The following is a 16,733-nucleotide window of genomic DNA, read 5'->3' on the forward strand; positions in this document are numbered from 1 at the left end:
CCTTTCCACACTGTGTATACTATACGGCCTGTCCCGAAGTACGGAATATTCTAATGATATCGTCCTTTAGTCTCGATATTTTGATCTAACTGAAAAAAAAATGGAAGGCGTACCCCGCGCCTCGAATCATTAACTAAATATTTACGGGACAAATTACACAGATTGAGTTAGCCTCGAAGTAAGTTCGAAACTTGTGATACGAGACACTAACTCAACGATACTGTTCTTATTATTATGTTGTTGTTATTATGTTCATTGTTGTCGAGGATGCAACCAAGAGTAGGTACAAAAAGGTGAGAGATAAGCTTATAACATGGGCCGTATCAAAAATAGCCGGTTAATTTAGAGGCACGCCTGCGTTCGTTAGTAGTTAGTGGTAATCGGATTCGAGTACCACGCTGTTCTGGGTAGGCGAGATTTGAAGCTTATGATACAACCAACGCAGTTTCACTGTTGACGTTATTCACTTAACATACACATACATATATTCACATCTATATATATTGCGGGGTAGACAGAGCCAATAGTCTCGAAAAGGCTGAATGGCCACATTCAGCTGTTAAGCTTAATGATTGAATTGAGATTCAAATAATGACAGGTTGCTAGCCCATCGCCTAAAAGAAGAAACTTAACTTCACTTTAAAATAATAATAATCACGTCTTAATCCCTTACGGGGTAGATAGAGACAATAGTCTGAATCCATGTTCATCGTTGACACTCAAATCTCAATTTCAGCTATCAGTGACATAATGTTAGCACCTAGCGAAGAATACCATTCAAAGGTTCTCTGCTTAACCCAATGGTAGTAGACTGGAAGATAAAGATATTAAGCATTAAGTCCAGCTATATTTTACTTTACAAATTGTTATTGTTATAATAAAGAAACACATTGTCATGAAGTTAAAAAAACAAGTGTAACTTTGTAAGATCCGTGGCAATCTTGTCCTGTCCCGGGGAATCTTATTTCATCCTGGATATAAATGAGCGCAGTTAGTCACTATCTCTGCATAAATGTTTCTTATGCATCTGGAATTTTATATTCTTTCTTTGCATATATAAAAGTGCGTGAGCGTCGTCGTTCTATCATTAAGACAAAGAGCTGTAGGTGGCCTGTCCTGTCTTTTCAAAACTGTTTGTTGGCTCTGTCTACACCGCAACGGATATAGACGTGAGTATATGTATGTATGTGAGCGTCGGTAGTCGAACGTTAAAGTTAACTTAATAAATGAAAAAAGGTGGTTAAGAGATTTATGTCCTAAAGCGGTCATGGGCAAAATAATTTTTTCTGTTTTATTTTATGTTGATAGAACCTGGATCTTTAAACAACTAGATCAATCATGATCATTAGGTTAGGTGTCCTTGCAAAGGTTGCTGGGTCAGATGGAAGTCGCTTCTTGTAAAAATCTTATTTGACCCACGATTGTGATCATAATATGTCAACAACAAGATTTTTCTTTTTTTTAGGGTTAAAGAAAGTAATTTTGATGTGAATTTAATAACTAAGCACTTTTAGTAGCTATTAATTCTAATATTGGTTCACGTTGACTTCCTGACCTACAATGCCGGCTTGACCTATATGCTTAGATAATTCCCACTAACGAAGGTTTTCTAAATGACAGACAAACAGGATACAATATGGAGAGCGATTATTATTTCGCCTATAATCAGAAAAGTGAAAGGAAGAAAGAAAAAAAGGGGAGACTGGATTTCAATAAAAGGGATATAGACGTTATTATACGTATGTATATAATCTGAAATTAATAATTTTGGATGCTCGCTCTGTAGATCATAAGACTTCATTAAGCGTTGCACAAGTACTAATTATACAGGTGATACATTTAAAAAAAAATTGTTCTTTTTTTCAAAATCAATATATCACATAAATGGACAATTAAAGTTACGATTTTTTTTTTGTAAAACTAAAGCCCCATATGAGTCCGTCAGTAAGTCGCATAATGGCCAAATAAAAAATCTCATTTTACCCACTTTCCACTAATTGGGGTGTTAAAATGTTATGACATTTTCATGTGCCCCATCTTGTTTGCGTAATGCAACAGCAATTCATTCACCTGCCAATGTCATGTACTTATATGTCATAAAAAAGTATGTATTAAGGACTTTTGAATGAATGAATAGTTTTTTTTATCATCATACTGTACAATTTTATAGCGGTTGATTGCATACCTTCTATATTTCATTTTTTTAAGTCGGTTTAGTAAACCTGTCTGAATAAAATGGTAAAGAGTATTATTTGAGCAATGTATTATTAGTACTTCAGACCTAATTACCATCCATTATGACTTACCATCAGGCAAACTGAGGTTAAACGCACTCAATTCCATACTTTTTGAAAAAACGGAAATAACACGGGCATGATTTAAATAATATTTGGCAAAGTAGCCTAGATAAAACTCCTGAAGGTTTCTTAAGAAGTTTTATAGGCTATTTTGATTCTAGTTATTTCCGAGAGCGTAGCCCCGTGCAAAAACTAGTTTTCAATAAAAAATTAATAAGTAACTGAAAAATCTCTATGAAAATCATTCAAATATTTTGCACGCTGAGAATCAAATGTATTACAAGCTTATTAGATGTATTAGGCTTACCGTATCCAAGCATGCCCAACAAGGAATGACGTTTGCTAAGTCAACGTAGGTAGGTAGGTACGTCGGGGCAAACGAATAAACACGCTGAACAAACGTCCACGTTCCGTTTCTGACCTACAAAAACATCGATTGGGTAAATTCTCAATGCGATTCGCTTAAAATTATTTTGAATTCTGCTGTTTTAAAAAACTTTTTCAATATTCGTAGAATAGGCAAGATTTTGATAAAATATAGTATCGTGGACTTTGTATCTTGTAACACGAATCTCGAACTTACTTCGAGGCTAACTAAATCTATGTATGTAATGTTGTCCCTTATGTATATATTTATTTATTTATAAAGATATCATTTTAATTCACTCACTTTTTAATGGTGTGGTCATATGATAACCTAACGGACCTATCTATAAATTTTGTTCTCTAAACTAAACATATAGTTATAGGACAAAAATATTTGATATAAGATAGGATTTCTTTTATAATAGATTTGAGTGCGCTTAGCCTCAATCTACCTGTGAGTGGTGGTAAGCCAGATGAGGCAGGTGGTGCACGCAATCTCCAATAGTCCCTATTCACTCTTGCCTTGAAAAAATTCCAATTGACAATGGTTTAACAATTAAGTTATTCTTCTGATCATAATAGCAGGTCAGTAAAATGACCTAGATACTTTAATTACTTGAATATTTAAAAGTGAAAAAAAAAGTACCAATCACGATTTGGAATAATCGAGAATTAAACATATTGCAAATTGGACACTAGACCAATATCGATAGGCACTTCCTAAAACGTGCTACATGCTATTCTCATGCTCAAAAGTTTTTGTAAGCAGGTAATTCTTAGTCACACGTCAAAGAAAAACCAAACAATATCAATTAACAATAGCGTTAATCATCATTGAAACTTCAAATAAAAAGGCATCACCAATAAATTTAGCACATTATACCAACCTGACAACGCCATTTAAGCGTAGGAGTCAACGATTGGTCATAGAACCCTTTGCAACGGCCTACTTTCAACTTCATCAATAGTGATACAGCAGACCTATTGTTAACTTTATCAATGACTAAGGAAGCATGATGCCACCCTATTAAAATGTGAATGAGTAGTCAATTTGTATGTTTGCTTTCGATCACTCACCATCTAAATAAAAGCTTTAACAGACAACCGATTATTTCATAAAATCGGTGACTAAGAAAGAGCAATGAATTTTCTTGCCTTAGTCATTACTGATAAACATACTTATGGATACAATTAGGTTTATTTTTTTTATAATTAAATTAGTTTGATGTCATACTTCGAAAGGAAATTTACATGTACAAAATTCGTAATATAATTAAGTTTCTTCTTAAATTTTATTCATGGTACAAGTTTACAAATCACCGAAGAAATATTCAGATTACTGAGAATGTCCCTCCATGGAACCGATTTCGGATGCAGTATCAGGTCATATAATATTTTCATAAATATTTTGCAACCCAATCATATGAACTAAAAATTTCAACAATAATTTGAAGTTATCTGCTTAATAATTCCATCAGAACAAACTTAAGAAAATATTTAACTTATTTTGTAAATATACCTAACAAATATATATTTAATGTAACTACGAAAAAATCATAAACTGGCAAAATATAAAGTTAAAAATAAACCTATGTAATTAATGACTATTTACATTGATGACATAAAATAGTTATGTGTGTCAGAGCCTTTATGCGAATGTGTACCACAAAAGATATTGGTGTGATTGTTTACGAGTGTCATGTCATAATGGAAAAATATTGGATTGGCTCAAGGCTGCCTTTGACTTGTAACGGCCATCGAAAATTTGGGTTACATGGTAACCTTTTTGGTTGTCATGTAGATAATTAAAGCTTGCAAAATAATGAAATGTATGTTTCTAATCATTATTTAGAAATGACCTGCATAAATAAAGAATTTCTAAACGTGTATGAATTTGATGATGATGCCGTGTGGTTCCCGGCACCGATAGAAAAAAGAATAGGACCACTCCTTCTCTTTCCCATGGATTTCGTAAAAGGCGATTAAGGGATAGGCTTTTAAACTTGGGATTTCTCTATTAGGCGATGGGCTAGCAACCTGTCACTATTTGAATCTCAATTCTATCATTAAGCCAAATAGCTGAACGTGGCCTATCAGTCTTTTCAAGCTGTTGGCTCTGTCTACCTCGCAAGGGATATAGACGTGATTATATGTATGTATGAATTTGATTATAATTTCTCCGTTACAGATTACAACATGTATACTATATATAGTAGCTCAGCTTCGAAGTTTCCTTTGATGTCACCCCACATTTTGACCTTTTGATATAATTTTGATAACAACGATGTTATCAAGTATCCATTATCTTGAGGATTTAACAATTAATTATATTATGGTGGTCTTCGAAAACCGTCCACTTAAAAATATTCCTTAAAGAGCATAGAGATTGAAATCATAAGATTATATTACGGTTGATTATGTTTGTAACATACTCGTTAATACATTTTTTGTGCTCGCTATATCTTATAACATTGACTTTTTTATGGCAAGTTCAGTCTTTATGCTTTGACCCATATATACTTACATATCGTGGATATCTTTAAAAGTGACTAAGGCATAGGCCCATCATTTTATTGCAGCTTTAAGCATGATTAAATAATGGGTCAGCTTTTCTAGAAAAGGTTGCCGAGTTCTGACCCGCACTTTGTGTAAAATCCTGACTTATCCAATCCAGGTTTCATGGTCTTATGGGGCAACCTGGTGTCCTCTCTAGAGCGATAAGGACGTAATCCGGACTATCGCCAGGAGAAAGAAAAACATGACACCTAACTATGTATATCTTCAAGAAGTAATATTTATTTAGTCGCCACCGCAAAACCTTTGACTCATTTCAGGTTTAAAGAATTTATTCTCATAAAAGATTACAAGAGGTAGTCTCTGCTTACTCCTCCGGGAAAGAGGCGTGGTTTTATGTATGTATGTAAAGATTACAATAAATCCACTTACATGAGAACAAAAAAAGGTTAAAAGTTCTTAAAACTAGACAGCAGCCCCGTATTTAATTGAGGGTAATATCTAGGGTATACAAAACATTTACTAAATTTTTTAGCAAGTGGAAAGAGGTAGTCTCTGTCTACCACTCCGGGAAAGAGGCGTGATTTTATGTATGTATGTATGTATGTAATAAACATTTCTCAGAGTTGAAAGAAGTGTTTAGTATACCGGTTTCGCAATATTAACACTATCTTATTTGATTATTCCAGGAGGCTGCTCTGCATTTGGACACTCTTGCTTCGGAGGACACGGAAAGAGATCGGATTCCGCTATGGATGTAAGATATTCCATAAAGTACTTTAATTTTTTCCATTTAAGAATGCCGTGTGGTTCCCGGCACCAATACAAAAAAAGAATAGGACCACTCCATCTCTTTCCCATGAATGTCGTAAAAGGCGACTTAGGGATAGGCTTACAAACTTGGGATTCTTTTTTGGGCGGTGGGTTGGCAACCTGTCACTATTTGAATCTCAATTCTATCATTAAGCCAAATAGCTGAGCGTGGCCATTCAGTCTTTTCAAGACTGTTGGCTTTGTCTACCCCGCAAGGGATATAGACGTGACCATATGTATGTATGTATGTAAGAAAGAAAATGGTTTAAAAATTTGATTGTAGAATATTGAAGATCGGTTATGGTCAAAAAAGGAAGAATGCGGCATGTTCATGCTGAGTTCAAGAAGATGGAAGATAGGCTTATATATATAAATAATAGCATAACTGTATATCTATATAAAAAGACATTGTCCACCGCTGTTTCGAGAGGTTTTAATTTTGACACGTAGTACTACTATATTTATTTATTTATTAATTATTGTAACAATTAAAATTATATGAGTACAATAGGCGGATTAAATGCTAATAGCATTATCTAACATTCTACCATTGGGTTAAGCAGAGAACCTTTGTGTGGTCAAATTTATGTGGTCTAGGTGCGCTGAGTGTAAGCGTATTCTGGTTAGATGTATATTTTTTTGGTTCTACAGACAAGTCCTGAGATGATAGCTCGCCACCAGCCTGGACAAGAGGAGACGGCCCCCCACCCGGTATACCCCCACTCTGGGTACAGCGGCGTCCTGCCTCCGGGAGACGACATCATACCCGTCAGAGATGGAGGTAAGATTGCTCTTACTGTGGCAAAATCAGGTCAACTGTTCCCGGTACCGACGAGTTTCGGGTACAGTTGACCTGTATAATACATATAATCACGTCCTTATCTCTTACGGGGTAGACAGAGCAAACCAACAGTCTCGAAAAGACTTGCATATAGTGTAGAACGTGGATGAAGCAAAAGAAGTAGACGGGGATAGTGACAAGTGGAAATATTTAGTCTCCGTCTACTCCTAAAAGAAAGCGGATTGATTTTATGTATGTAAGAAAAGAATACCCATAGAAGACTAGATCCGTCAGTCATAGGCCGTAGGTCAGTATCACACAAATGAAATAGATGGAAAAAGTTCTGGTAACTACGGTACCTGAGATCCGATAATCTAATTGGCGTTGGTCGTTGGACCCTGTTACATCATTCTGGTCATCTTTCTGGTGAGGAGCCCAGGATACTCCTATGACACGATCATATGTTGGGTAAGTCAGGTACTAACCTCCCGTCTGACTTCCGCAACCTTTACAGGGGAACCAAATCCATATTGTTTTATAGTAAAAGTTGCAGTAGATGAATGTGTCTATTCCCTTTAGCCGCCTTTTACGACATCCATGGTAAAATGAAGGAGTGATGTTTAAGTTCCAGGAACTACACGGCACTTTAGAATAGGACCTACTGTATTATATGGCAAAGAATTTTAGTAGCCAAATTGATTGAGAACTTATACATTTGTGAGTTTGCTATAATTACGCCATTATTAACTAAGCTGCTCAAGCTGAACGTGGCATGTCATTACGGGATTGTTGGCTCCGTCTACCTTGCAAGGTTTATAGATGTGATTATATGTCTATATACCTTGCGGCTTACGGCCTCTGTGGCGTAGCGGTAGTACGCTTGTCTGTGACACCGGAGGTCCCGGGTTCGAATCCTGGCCAAGGCATGATGAGAAAAGAACTTTTTCTCATTGGCTTGGGTCTTGGATGTTTATCTATATAAAGTATTTATCATAAAATATAGTATCGTCGAGTTAGTATCTCGTTACACAAGTCTCGAACTTACTTCGAGGCTGACTCAATCTATGTAATTAATCCTGTAAAAAAATGTATATATGTTGTTTATAATTATCAATCCAAACGCTCGGCCATTTCTCAATTAATATGCAATTTTAGGTTTGTACGATGACAACGCCGCTCGGGACGTGATGAAGTTCAAATTGAGGAACATCGTGCAGCATTGGGTAAGAATTATTAATGGCACTTACCAGCTTCCGAGCTCCGATGACCTCGTGGCCCGTCTAAGCCATGTTAGTTATAACTAACGTAACCATTTTTTTTGCGTCAGAGCGGGACGCTCACCGAATATGTACATAAGTAAATAAAAAACTATACTATATACTCCATATATAAGTAAATTATAAATAATTATCTATACATATAATAAAACATTAAAAATATTTTGCCTGTACATTTAGTATTTTTGACTGACTGTTCTCGTCAGCGAGATTTGAGTGCAATGTTGATATAAATTAAGTATAAAAATTTGGTTTGTTTGAAAGCCGGACATTTTTGCTTTCGCTGGGGACAGCGGGACAGACAGCCTGAAAGCGGGACAATCCCGCCGAAAGCGGGACGTATGGTCACTTTAGTTATAACTTAACTAGATTTTACCCGGGGATTCGCCCGCGCGAATTACGCGCCATCTACAGGAGCAAATTTAGATGATTTATAAGCGCCACCATCCAAAATCTTCTTGAAATATGACGTTTATATTATTAAGAGTCTTCTTTTTAGCTTTAGTTTTAATTTGAGTTCATTTTAATAATTATTTGTTAATCCATAAAATGATGTTATTAATAATTTCATCATTATATCCATCTTTATTTAAAAAAAATATAAGAGTCTGGAGAAGTACATAAGGTATTTTTCATCTCGGTAAAAACTAGGTACCTATAATTTCCGTGAGATTTGCGAAAATCCTGCAGTCTTATTTAGGTGTTACTGAATTCGTCGCTTTTTTGTCCATGGCGTTAAATAAGTCGCGTTTTGCAGGTGGCGTTAAATTCACGCGGGTAAAAGCTAGTTTATTTATAAATGTAGATATACGAGTACATACATATGTATTATAAGACCTACATGCGCGAATTTAGCGCCACCTGCAAAATAATACAGGTTTCTTGCAAATGCCACTGTAACCATAGTTTTTACTGGGATGAATGGTACTTACTCTATCTCTTTCTCCAGACCTTTAATTATTACGCAAAGACGGGAAAAACATAAATTTTATTTCAACACTATTCTATAAAAAAACTTGCGTTTGTCTTCCAAGAATTAATTTAATATTGTTTTTCGCAGATGGACAACTACAGGCGGCCACAGCAAAACGACGACGGTTATTTTATTGAAAACTTGTAAAATTAAATTCTTATAAAGTTATACAATCCGTTACTTATATAGAAAATATGTCTGTCAATACATAAATTGGGAGCTTGATTTCTGTATAAAAATATAACGTTGATATTTTTTTTTATTCGCACCTTTTGTGTCATAGATATACAATCTTTCTTTTTTAATTGAAATTTCATTCGGTCAATGCTTTTACGCTACAAATGAAAATGTTTCCATATGTAGGTACACCTTTTCTAAAAAGAGTTTTTGATTTGAACATTTTAACCCTCTAATTAAGCTATGGATAAAACATAAAAGAGAGTTGTAAAATTATTTTTAATATATATATATATATATATATATATTTAAATTCAGGCTTTCTTTCAACGAATTTTAGTATACGAAAAACAAGCCCCCAAAAGCAAAGTCGTTAAATCGTCTAAATAATAACATTATAAGTAAAAATTAAAATACGAAAATTTCTTGTCAATTAATGGTGTCACATTTTAATATCTACGTCATAGATACGTCTTTATTACTTTTAAGTAATAATTTACTACGTTTTCTGAAGGCTGGCTTCACTTACTATAAATTGTATAAAATCTACGCTTTTGTAAATTAATGCTTTTCTGTGCTATATTTATTTTTCACAGTTATCTTTAACAGGTGTACGCAGTCGATGGGTTGATGTATTAAAAAAAGTTTCAAAATATAAAATAGAACGCATACGCAGAATACATACACATGCGCATACACATACGCAGAACGCATTTACCACCAAAAATATTGCGTAAAATTATTAATTCAAAAGTACAGCGAAATTTAGTGTAACATTGAAAAGTCTTGCGCCTGCGTACACCCCTTTCTTCCTTACAATATGTATCTTTGTGAATTATTTGGTTTCCAATAAAAAAATGTTGTATTTATTCTACTAAACGTAAGTTTACCATCAAATAAAGAAATGTAGTAGAAAATGACTGTTTCTGTGAATAATTTGAGTATTAATAAATGGTTAGATAAATATATAATAATGGATTATATTATTTTTATTCTGTACCTTGTTTGGAAAAATCTACGAGATAAAAATCATGCAGCATGGCTGATGTCCAGAAGGGGCCTATAAGACTGAGCGTCGTTGGGCGAGGATAAAAAGCGAGTTATATAGGTTCAAATCCTACTGTGGCCCTTAAAAAATGACTATTTTCTGAGATACGTTTAGTAGTTTCATTGCTACGGTAATTACAAACTCACGACGAAACCTGTAAAATTAGAAAATTAATATGTTACCAAGTTGAGATTACCACAGTTCCACAGATTTCTTAAAAATAACATAAATACACATATACAATCACGTCTATATAACTTAAGGAGTAGACAGACTCAAGATCAGACTTGAAAATACTAAAAGGTGACGATTTTGCATGTTTACCTTGATCAAATTAAGGGCGTCCTGGCCAAAGGTCAGGTCAGGAGTACCCAAAACCGTCGAACTTGCATGAAGAAAGTTATGAATGTGGATGAAGCGAAAGAAGAAATGCAAAGACCGTGGCAAGGGGAAGGACGTAGTCTCTGCCTACCCCTCCGGGAAAAAGGCATGATTTTATGTTTGTATGTTATCTATATGGCTTAGTGATAAAATTGAGATTCATATAGAGACAGGTTGCCAGCCCATCGCCTAATATACTCGTATCTCCAAAATAAATAAAATGTTTGTCTTCAGTTGTTCTTCTATCAACTTTCCTCAAAAGCTAAGCTGGTGCATCGTGTTGGATAAATAATAACTTTCGCCAATTCAGTCGGTAACCGATAAACCAATCAATAGTTTGGGAAGTTTGCTAGTCTTCCCCCAGTTTGAGATGCAGGTTCAAATTATCTAGGAAATTGTTCAGTCGTGTACAACTTGGAATCAAAATGGACGTTGCGCCTCACTGCTTGATGGCAAAATGAGTAATTATTGTAGAAGACTAGCTGTGCCCGCGACTTCGTCCGCGTGGAATAGTTATTTTGGTCATCATTGAAGCCCTCAAGGATGAATAAATTTTCCTGTTTTTTTTTTCACATTTTTCATTATTTCTTTGCTCGTAATAGTTGCAGCGTGATATTATATAGCCTAAAAGCCTTCCTGGATGAATGGTCTATTCAACACAAAAAGAATTTCTCAACTTGAACCAGTAGTTCCTGAGATTAACGCTATCAAACAAACAAAATCTTCAGCTTTATAATATTAGTATAGATAATATGAAATAAATAAAGTATTGTTGGGTTAGCATCTCTTAACACAAATCTGGAAGTAACTTCGAGGCTAACTCAATCTGTGTGAGCTGTCCTGCATAATATTTATATCTATAATTGAAGATATGAAAAATACAAAATTGTTAGTTTTTATCTAGTTGTGTAAAAAATGGCATTTTTTTTTCAATTTTGACATAAAGCAAACAACGTACTTATTATAATGATTGATATCAAACGTAACGACGTTTTATCTTTACTATTCAATCCTAAAAAAACATATTGAGACAAAACATTTTGTTTCAAGATAAAACAAAGTTATTTGCAAAATGGATGGAGATTATTAGAGCGTATATATTTTGATAACGTATCGTTAGTATGAGAACAAAGAGAAAAAAATAGTAACATAACTAATGAAGATAGATATAATTTACGAGACAAGGTATAGTCAGTTATCATTCATTCATATGAATAGAGTTTTTGAATCGTATTTATTTGTAGCTTTAAATTAAATGTATTTATATCGATATCTTAATACGAGTAAACTTGGGATTCTTTTTTTAGGCGACGGGCTAGCAACCTGTCACCATTTGAATATCGATTCTATCATAAAGCCAAACGGCTGAACGAGGCCTATCAATGTTTTCAAGACTGTTGGCGTTGTCTGCCCCGCAAAGGATTTAGACGTGATTATATTGTATGTATATCGATATCATCATCTTGATCATCGTACCGTGTGGTTCCTGGTGTGCTATATGGTTTCACTTTAGTATAGTCATATTTTCCCATGGACGTTGTGAAAGGCGACTGAGAGAAAGGCTCATAAACTTGGGATTCTTTTTGTAATTTATACCGTTTTAAAACATGCCATCAGCCCTATACCAATTCCAATCTCAACTAATATTTTTAATGCGAAAGTAAGTTTATTACCTCTTCACGCACTATCTACTGAACCAATTTTCTTGAAATATTTTGCGCATATTTACTAAATTAATAAGAGTATGGACAAGTACATAAGGTGATACGGGAATATTAGTTTTTACCGTATAGTCCCAGTATTTGGGAAACACCTGTATTTTTTTGTAGCTGGCGCTAAATTTGCTTACTAGTAGTCTTAGAGTATCAACTTACTTAAAAATAAATGGTGTCAGTTGCGCTAAATCTAAATTCGCGCGTGTAGATGGCGCTAAATTTGCGCTGTCGAAGCTGCGAGTAAGAGCTAGTAAGTATAGTATTATGAGAGACTGTTCTAAAAGTCCCTAAAGCTTTCTAAATCAGTTAACGGTTGGAAATATTTCTAGCCGAGTTCGAGTCACGTATTGCGCTGTTGTAATTAAAACACTCTTTTTCTTTTCAAAAGTGTCAAGTTTATTTTCTTTTCGTTATAACTGTGGAATTCAATGGATTTTCCCTGAAGAATTGTTTGAAGAAATGAGTATATTGTAAGTGGATTTTGGCCCGGGGCGTCGAACCCGTGGGAATTTCCAAGAATATGTCTTACTAGCTTTAGCGCGGAGTTTCGCTCCCGTGGGAATAATAGTACCCTATGTCACTCCTCGAAGTCTATGTTATATCTGTGAAAAATTTCTTAAAATCAGTCCAGTAGTTTTTGTGTTTATTCGTTGCAACATACAAAAATAAAAATATACGAGATGTTATTTAGGCAACTTTTAACTGACTAACTAAAGTTCAACTGACTTTCTCTTGGCGTCAGTCGATTTGGTTTACTGATAAGCTTTTTTAATTCTGATAAATATTATACTTACCACTAATGTATTCTTAAAGCCCATATTCAACGTCTCTTTATACTTAAACATTCAGAAAATAATCTCAAAATAACCCAACATTGTATCATAAAGTAAATCACAGACTCATTCACACGATCCCTAAAACAATTTAAGGTTTTCATTCAAAAATAATCCGCGTTTCAACAAGCATTGCGACAGGCGACATTGGTATGGTCCCTTTAACGCTTTTTGTGACCACAGACTAATAATTTAAAAAAAAGTTGGTGCCAAATTCACATTCTTTATTTTTCAAAAAATGCACTATGATGTTTTTTTTTCATAGACAAAATTTAAGTGAAAAATAAATATTTATTGCACGCGTTGTGGACACCTTTCCGTTACCTGTGAAAACAAAAATGATCCAGATAACATTGCTACAATATCAAACTGAAAATAAATGTATTTTATTTATTTATGTAAACAAAATTATAAATAGGAGCATTTAATACAGTTATTCTAGTACAAAGGCGCTACTCATTTCAATAGAAATCTCTTCCAGTAGACCCATGGTGAGAGGAGAGACGAATTTTTGAGCGGAAAATTGGAACGTCTGATGGAAAATTACTATGAATGCAAAAATCAAAATATATAAGTGAAAACTCATTTTTCTTTCAACAACAAACTATACCGGTGATAAAATATTTCTTGAATACCCACAAAAGATTGTGTACTTATTTCTCTATATCAAAGCAAATTAACTTTGTTTATGTACCTGTTTACCTTTGTAATTTTAACATAAAATAACGCGTTTTCCCCGGAGACGTATGCAGAGACTACATCTTTCCATTTGATACGATCACTGCATACTTCTTTCGTTTCTTGCAAGGAACAAAACGAGAAGGTCCATTAGGAATGGTATCGTCACTCAGAAACAAAGTTTAGCGTACGTTTTACAGCTAAGCTGGCTTTTATAATCACGTGCTTGCCTTAATTTACTGAAACAATAGGCTTACAATAACCATATTTTCGGCAGCATTTTTAATGCTATTAATACACATGTACACATATCATGTGTTAATCCCCTATGATTCCATAGGGGATTATGGAATAGACAGAGCTGATAGTGTTATTACCCCAAGCCAAGTATTTTTATACAAAAAGTAATTGTAACATACATAATATGGTATTTATAATAGGTAATAAATAAAAATTTACATATATATAATAATACAATGACTTTTTTTCATAAGAATCCTCAAGACAAAGGTATCGTGAAAATTTTTCTATAAGAAAAAAATAGGTAATCATTAGTTAAGGTTTTACATGTAAAAATGTAAAAACTTTGATAATATTAAGCTTCCTCTCAGGTGTTTTCTGTTTTAAAAATATTAAAATAAGGCTATTTAATATAATGCTTTAAGTATTAAAAAATATGCAAAAGAAATATCTGTTCTAGAATTTTAATACTTAAAGTCTTTAATGGTATAAGGCACCATTAAAATTTTATATCTAAAAGAGGATTTTTAAAAAAAGTAGTGCATCGATGCTATATTAATATTTATTAACTATTTAATAAACAGCTTTTAGTGTCGGTCCATTATCGTAATAAAAATAATGACTACTAGTAGGTACGTAATGCAGATTATTCGTTTGAATAGCCTTTTTATTCATTAATTATAAAGTTAATTTCAGTTTTTATTAACGTAAGTTTTGCTGCGATATTTTATTTGTACATACTTTAAGTAACGTCTTTATTCCCTACGGGGGTAATAGAGCCAACAGTCTCGAAAAGACTGAAAAGCCACGTACGGCTGTATGACTTAATGATAGAATTGAGATTTAAGCAATGAACGGTTGTTAGCCTAAAAAAAGAAGCCAAAGTTTTAATTAATACTGGGAGTATATATAATATATGTAAGTATATATAATATCAATCTATTTAGAAACTAATGCATTTTATTTTATGTTATCTTAAATTTTTTGGCGTTAGTAATACATTTTTTTTTAGTAAATGCAATTTTGTTTTTCCATGATATACTATTCTTTTATATATTAGGTAATATGTCTAGACGTATATTAAAATTACTAAGCAAAGTCTCATAGATTTTCCGTGAAGTGTAACCACAAAAATGTACTGGCAGTGGGATAGTGTTGGGACGTCCATCAGCAACACAGGCAGATAAGTTGAACTTTTATAGTTAAGGCGAAACTTAAACAACCGGTTTCTATAAATCAAGTCATGATGTAGTTTAAGAGTTTTTTATCAGACTTATCTGAAGCCAGGGGATCATCGTGTAGACTTTTTTGAAGTACAATAATTCTTGATGAGAATAAAAGATACTGTTGAATTGAAATATACTTCAATCTTTAAGAAGATCAGTAAAAATTTTCTGTTTTTAAAATAGGTGCTAGGAAAAAGTAACATTATCAACCTATAAACAAAATGAGAAAATTTATTATTAATGGGAGAATTAATGGGAACGAACTTTTTCTGATAACCCTGGGTCCTAACTTCTCAGCTGCCCAAACATTGATAGTGCACTGATCAGAGCTCGCCCTACTGGCCTGATTTTTATTTTAATTAGAGTATTAGATGCATTATTATAAGTTTGGAAATACTCCTTTCTCGCGGGAAAAATTCATTTCCCGCGGCAGTTGCGAGTATTAATCGGATCGGATCGCGGTCGGCAGCTCAGATATTAAATGTTTATCTTGTATGAAATAAAGTGTTGCTGAGTAAGTATGCCATAACATAAGTCTCGAACTTACCTACTATAATTACGTATTTTTCCCCAACAATTAGAATTATAACACTTACTTAACAATTCAAGTATGTGAGAAAATCATGATTAACCCTGTTACAGTACACTTAGGGGTTTAAGTAAAATAATAAGACGCCATGCCAATGTTTTAACATTTTCCTGTGTTCTTAGTATCCCGGCATTTTCATGCAGATTTCGCAAAATGACTATAATAAACTCGAATGGTATGTCTTTAGTCTGCTTGGGATGTGGTTTAAATGTTTTGTTATATGAAAGACGCATTATCCTTAGTTGAATAATAAAATGAATATTTTTACGCTGATGTCTCATTAAAGATAGGCTTATTAACTTGGGATTCTTCATTTAGGCGATAGACTAGCAACCTGTCACATTTGAAGCTTAATTTTAATAATTAAGCCAAACAGATGAACGTAGCCTTTCAGTTTTCAAGACGATTGGCTCTGTCTATCTTGCAAGCGATATAGCTGTGACTAAATGTATTTATGTCTCATGAAGATTCCTCGCTAGTCTGGTGGCGAAGTTAAAATTAAATGTATGTTGGAGCATAGAATGTAAAATTAAAAAAAAGGAAAAGAATTTTAAATTTTCTATATTTTCTTCAGTGTTTCAATTTGATGAGATGAAGTTTTGAAGAGTTTCTCTCTTTACAACTTCGTCCGGTCCCGCTTTTGCTGATGAATGAAATGAATGAGCTGCTACCGCCACAAATTTGGTTTGCTGAAACGTTTGGTTGCTTCATAACCTCAAGAGATGGAGTGATTTTATTCAAAATACCGGGATCCAAACGGCTTTTATTCCCTCATTTGAAAGTCTTCTACGAAAACTACAAAAAGAAAGAGAGACCTATTCTACT

General features: G+C 33.8%; 1 protein-coding gene across 1 annotated transcript in view; it reads left to right on the forward strand.

The window, feature by feature from the left end:
• LOC106130140 (neuropeptide CCHamide-2) overlaps nt 1-10,146 on the forward strand; it is a 38,856-nt gene extending 28,710 nt beyond the window's left edge. The window contains exons 3-6 of the mRNA XM_013328910.2: nt 5,867-5,934; nt 6,642-6,771; nt 7,927-7,994; nt 9,109-10,146. Of these exons, the coding sequence (XP_013184364.1) occupies nt 5,867-5,934; nt 6,642-6,771; nt 7,927-7,994; nt 9,109-9,168 (326 nt within the window). The 3' untranslated portion in view covers nt 9,169-10,146. The remainder of the gene's footprint in view (nt 1-5,866; nt 5,935-6,641; nt 6,772-7,926; nt 7,995-9,108) is intronic.
• The last annotated feature ends 6,587 nt before the right edge of the window (nt 10,147-16,733 follow it).

This window comes from Amyelois transitella, chromosome 10 (assembly GCF_032362555.1).
Source record: "Amyelois transitella isolate CPQ chromosome 10, ilAmyTran1.1, whole genome shotgun sequence".
In the NCBI taxonomy this organism is placed as follows: Eukaryota; Metazoa; Arthropoda; class Insecta; order Lepidoptera; family Pyralidae; genus Amyelois; species Amyelois transitella.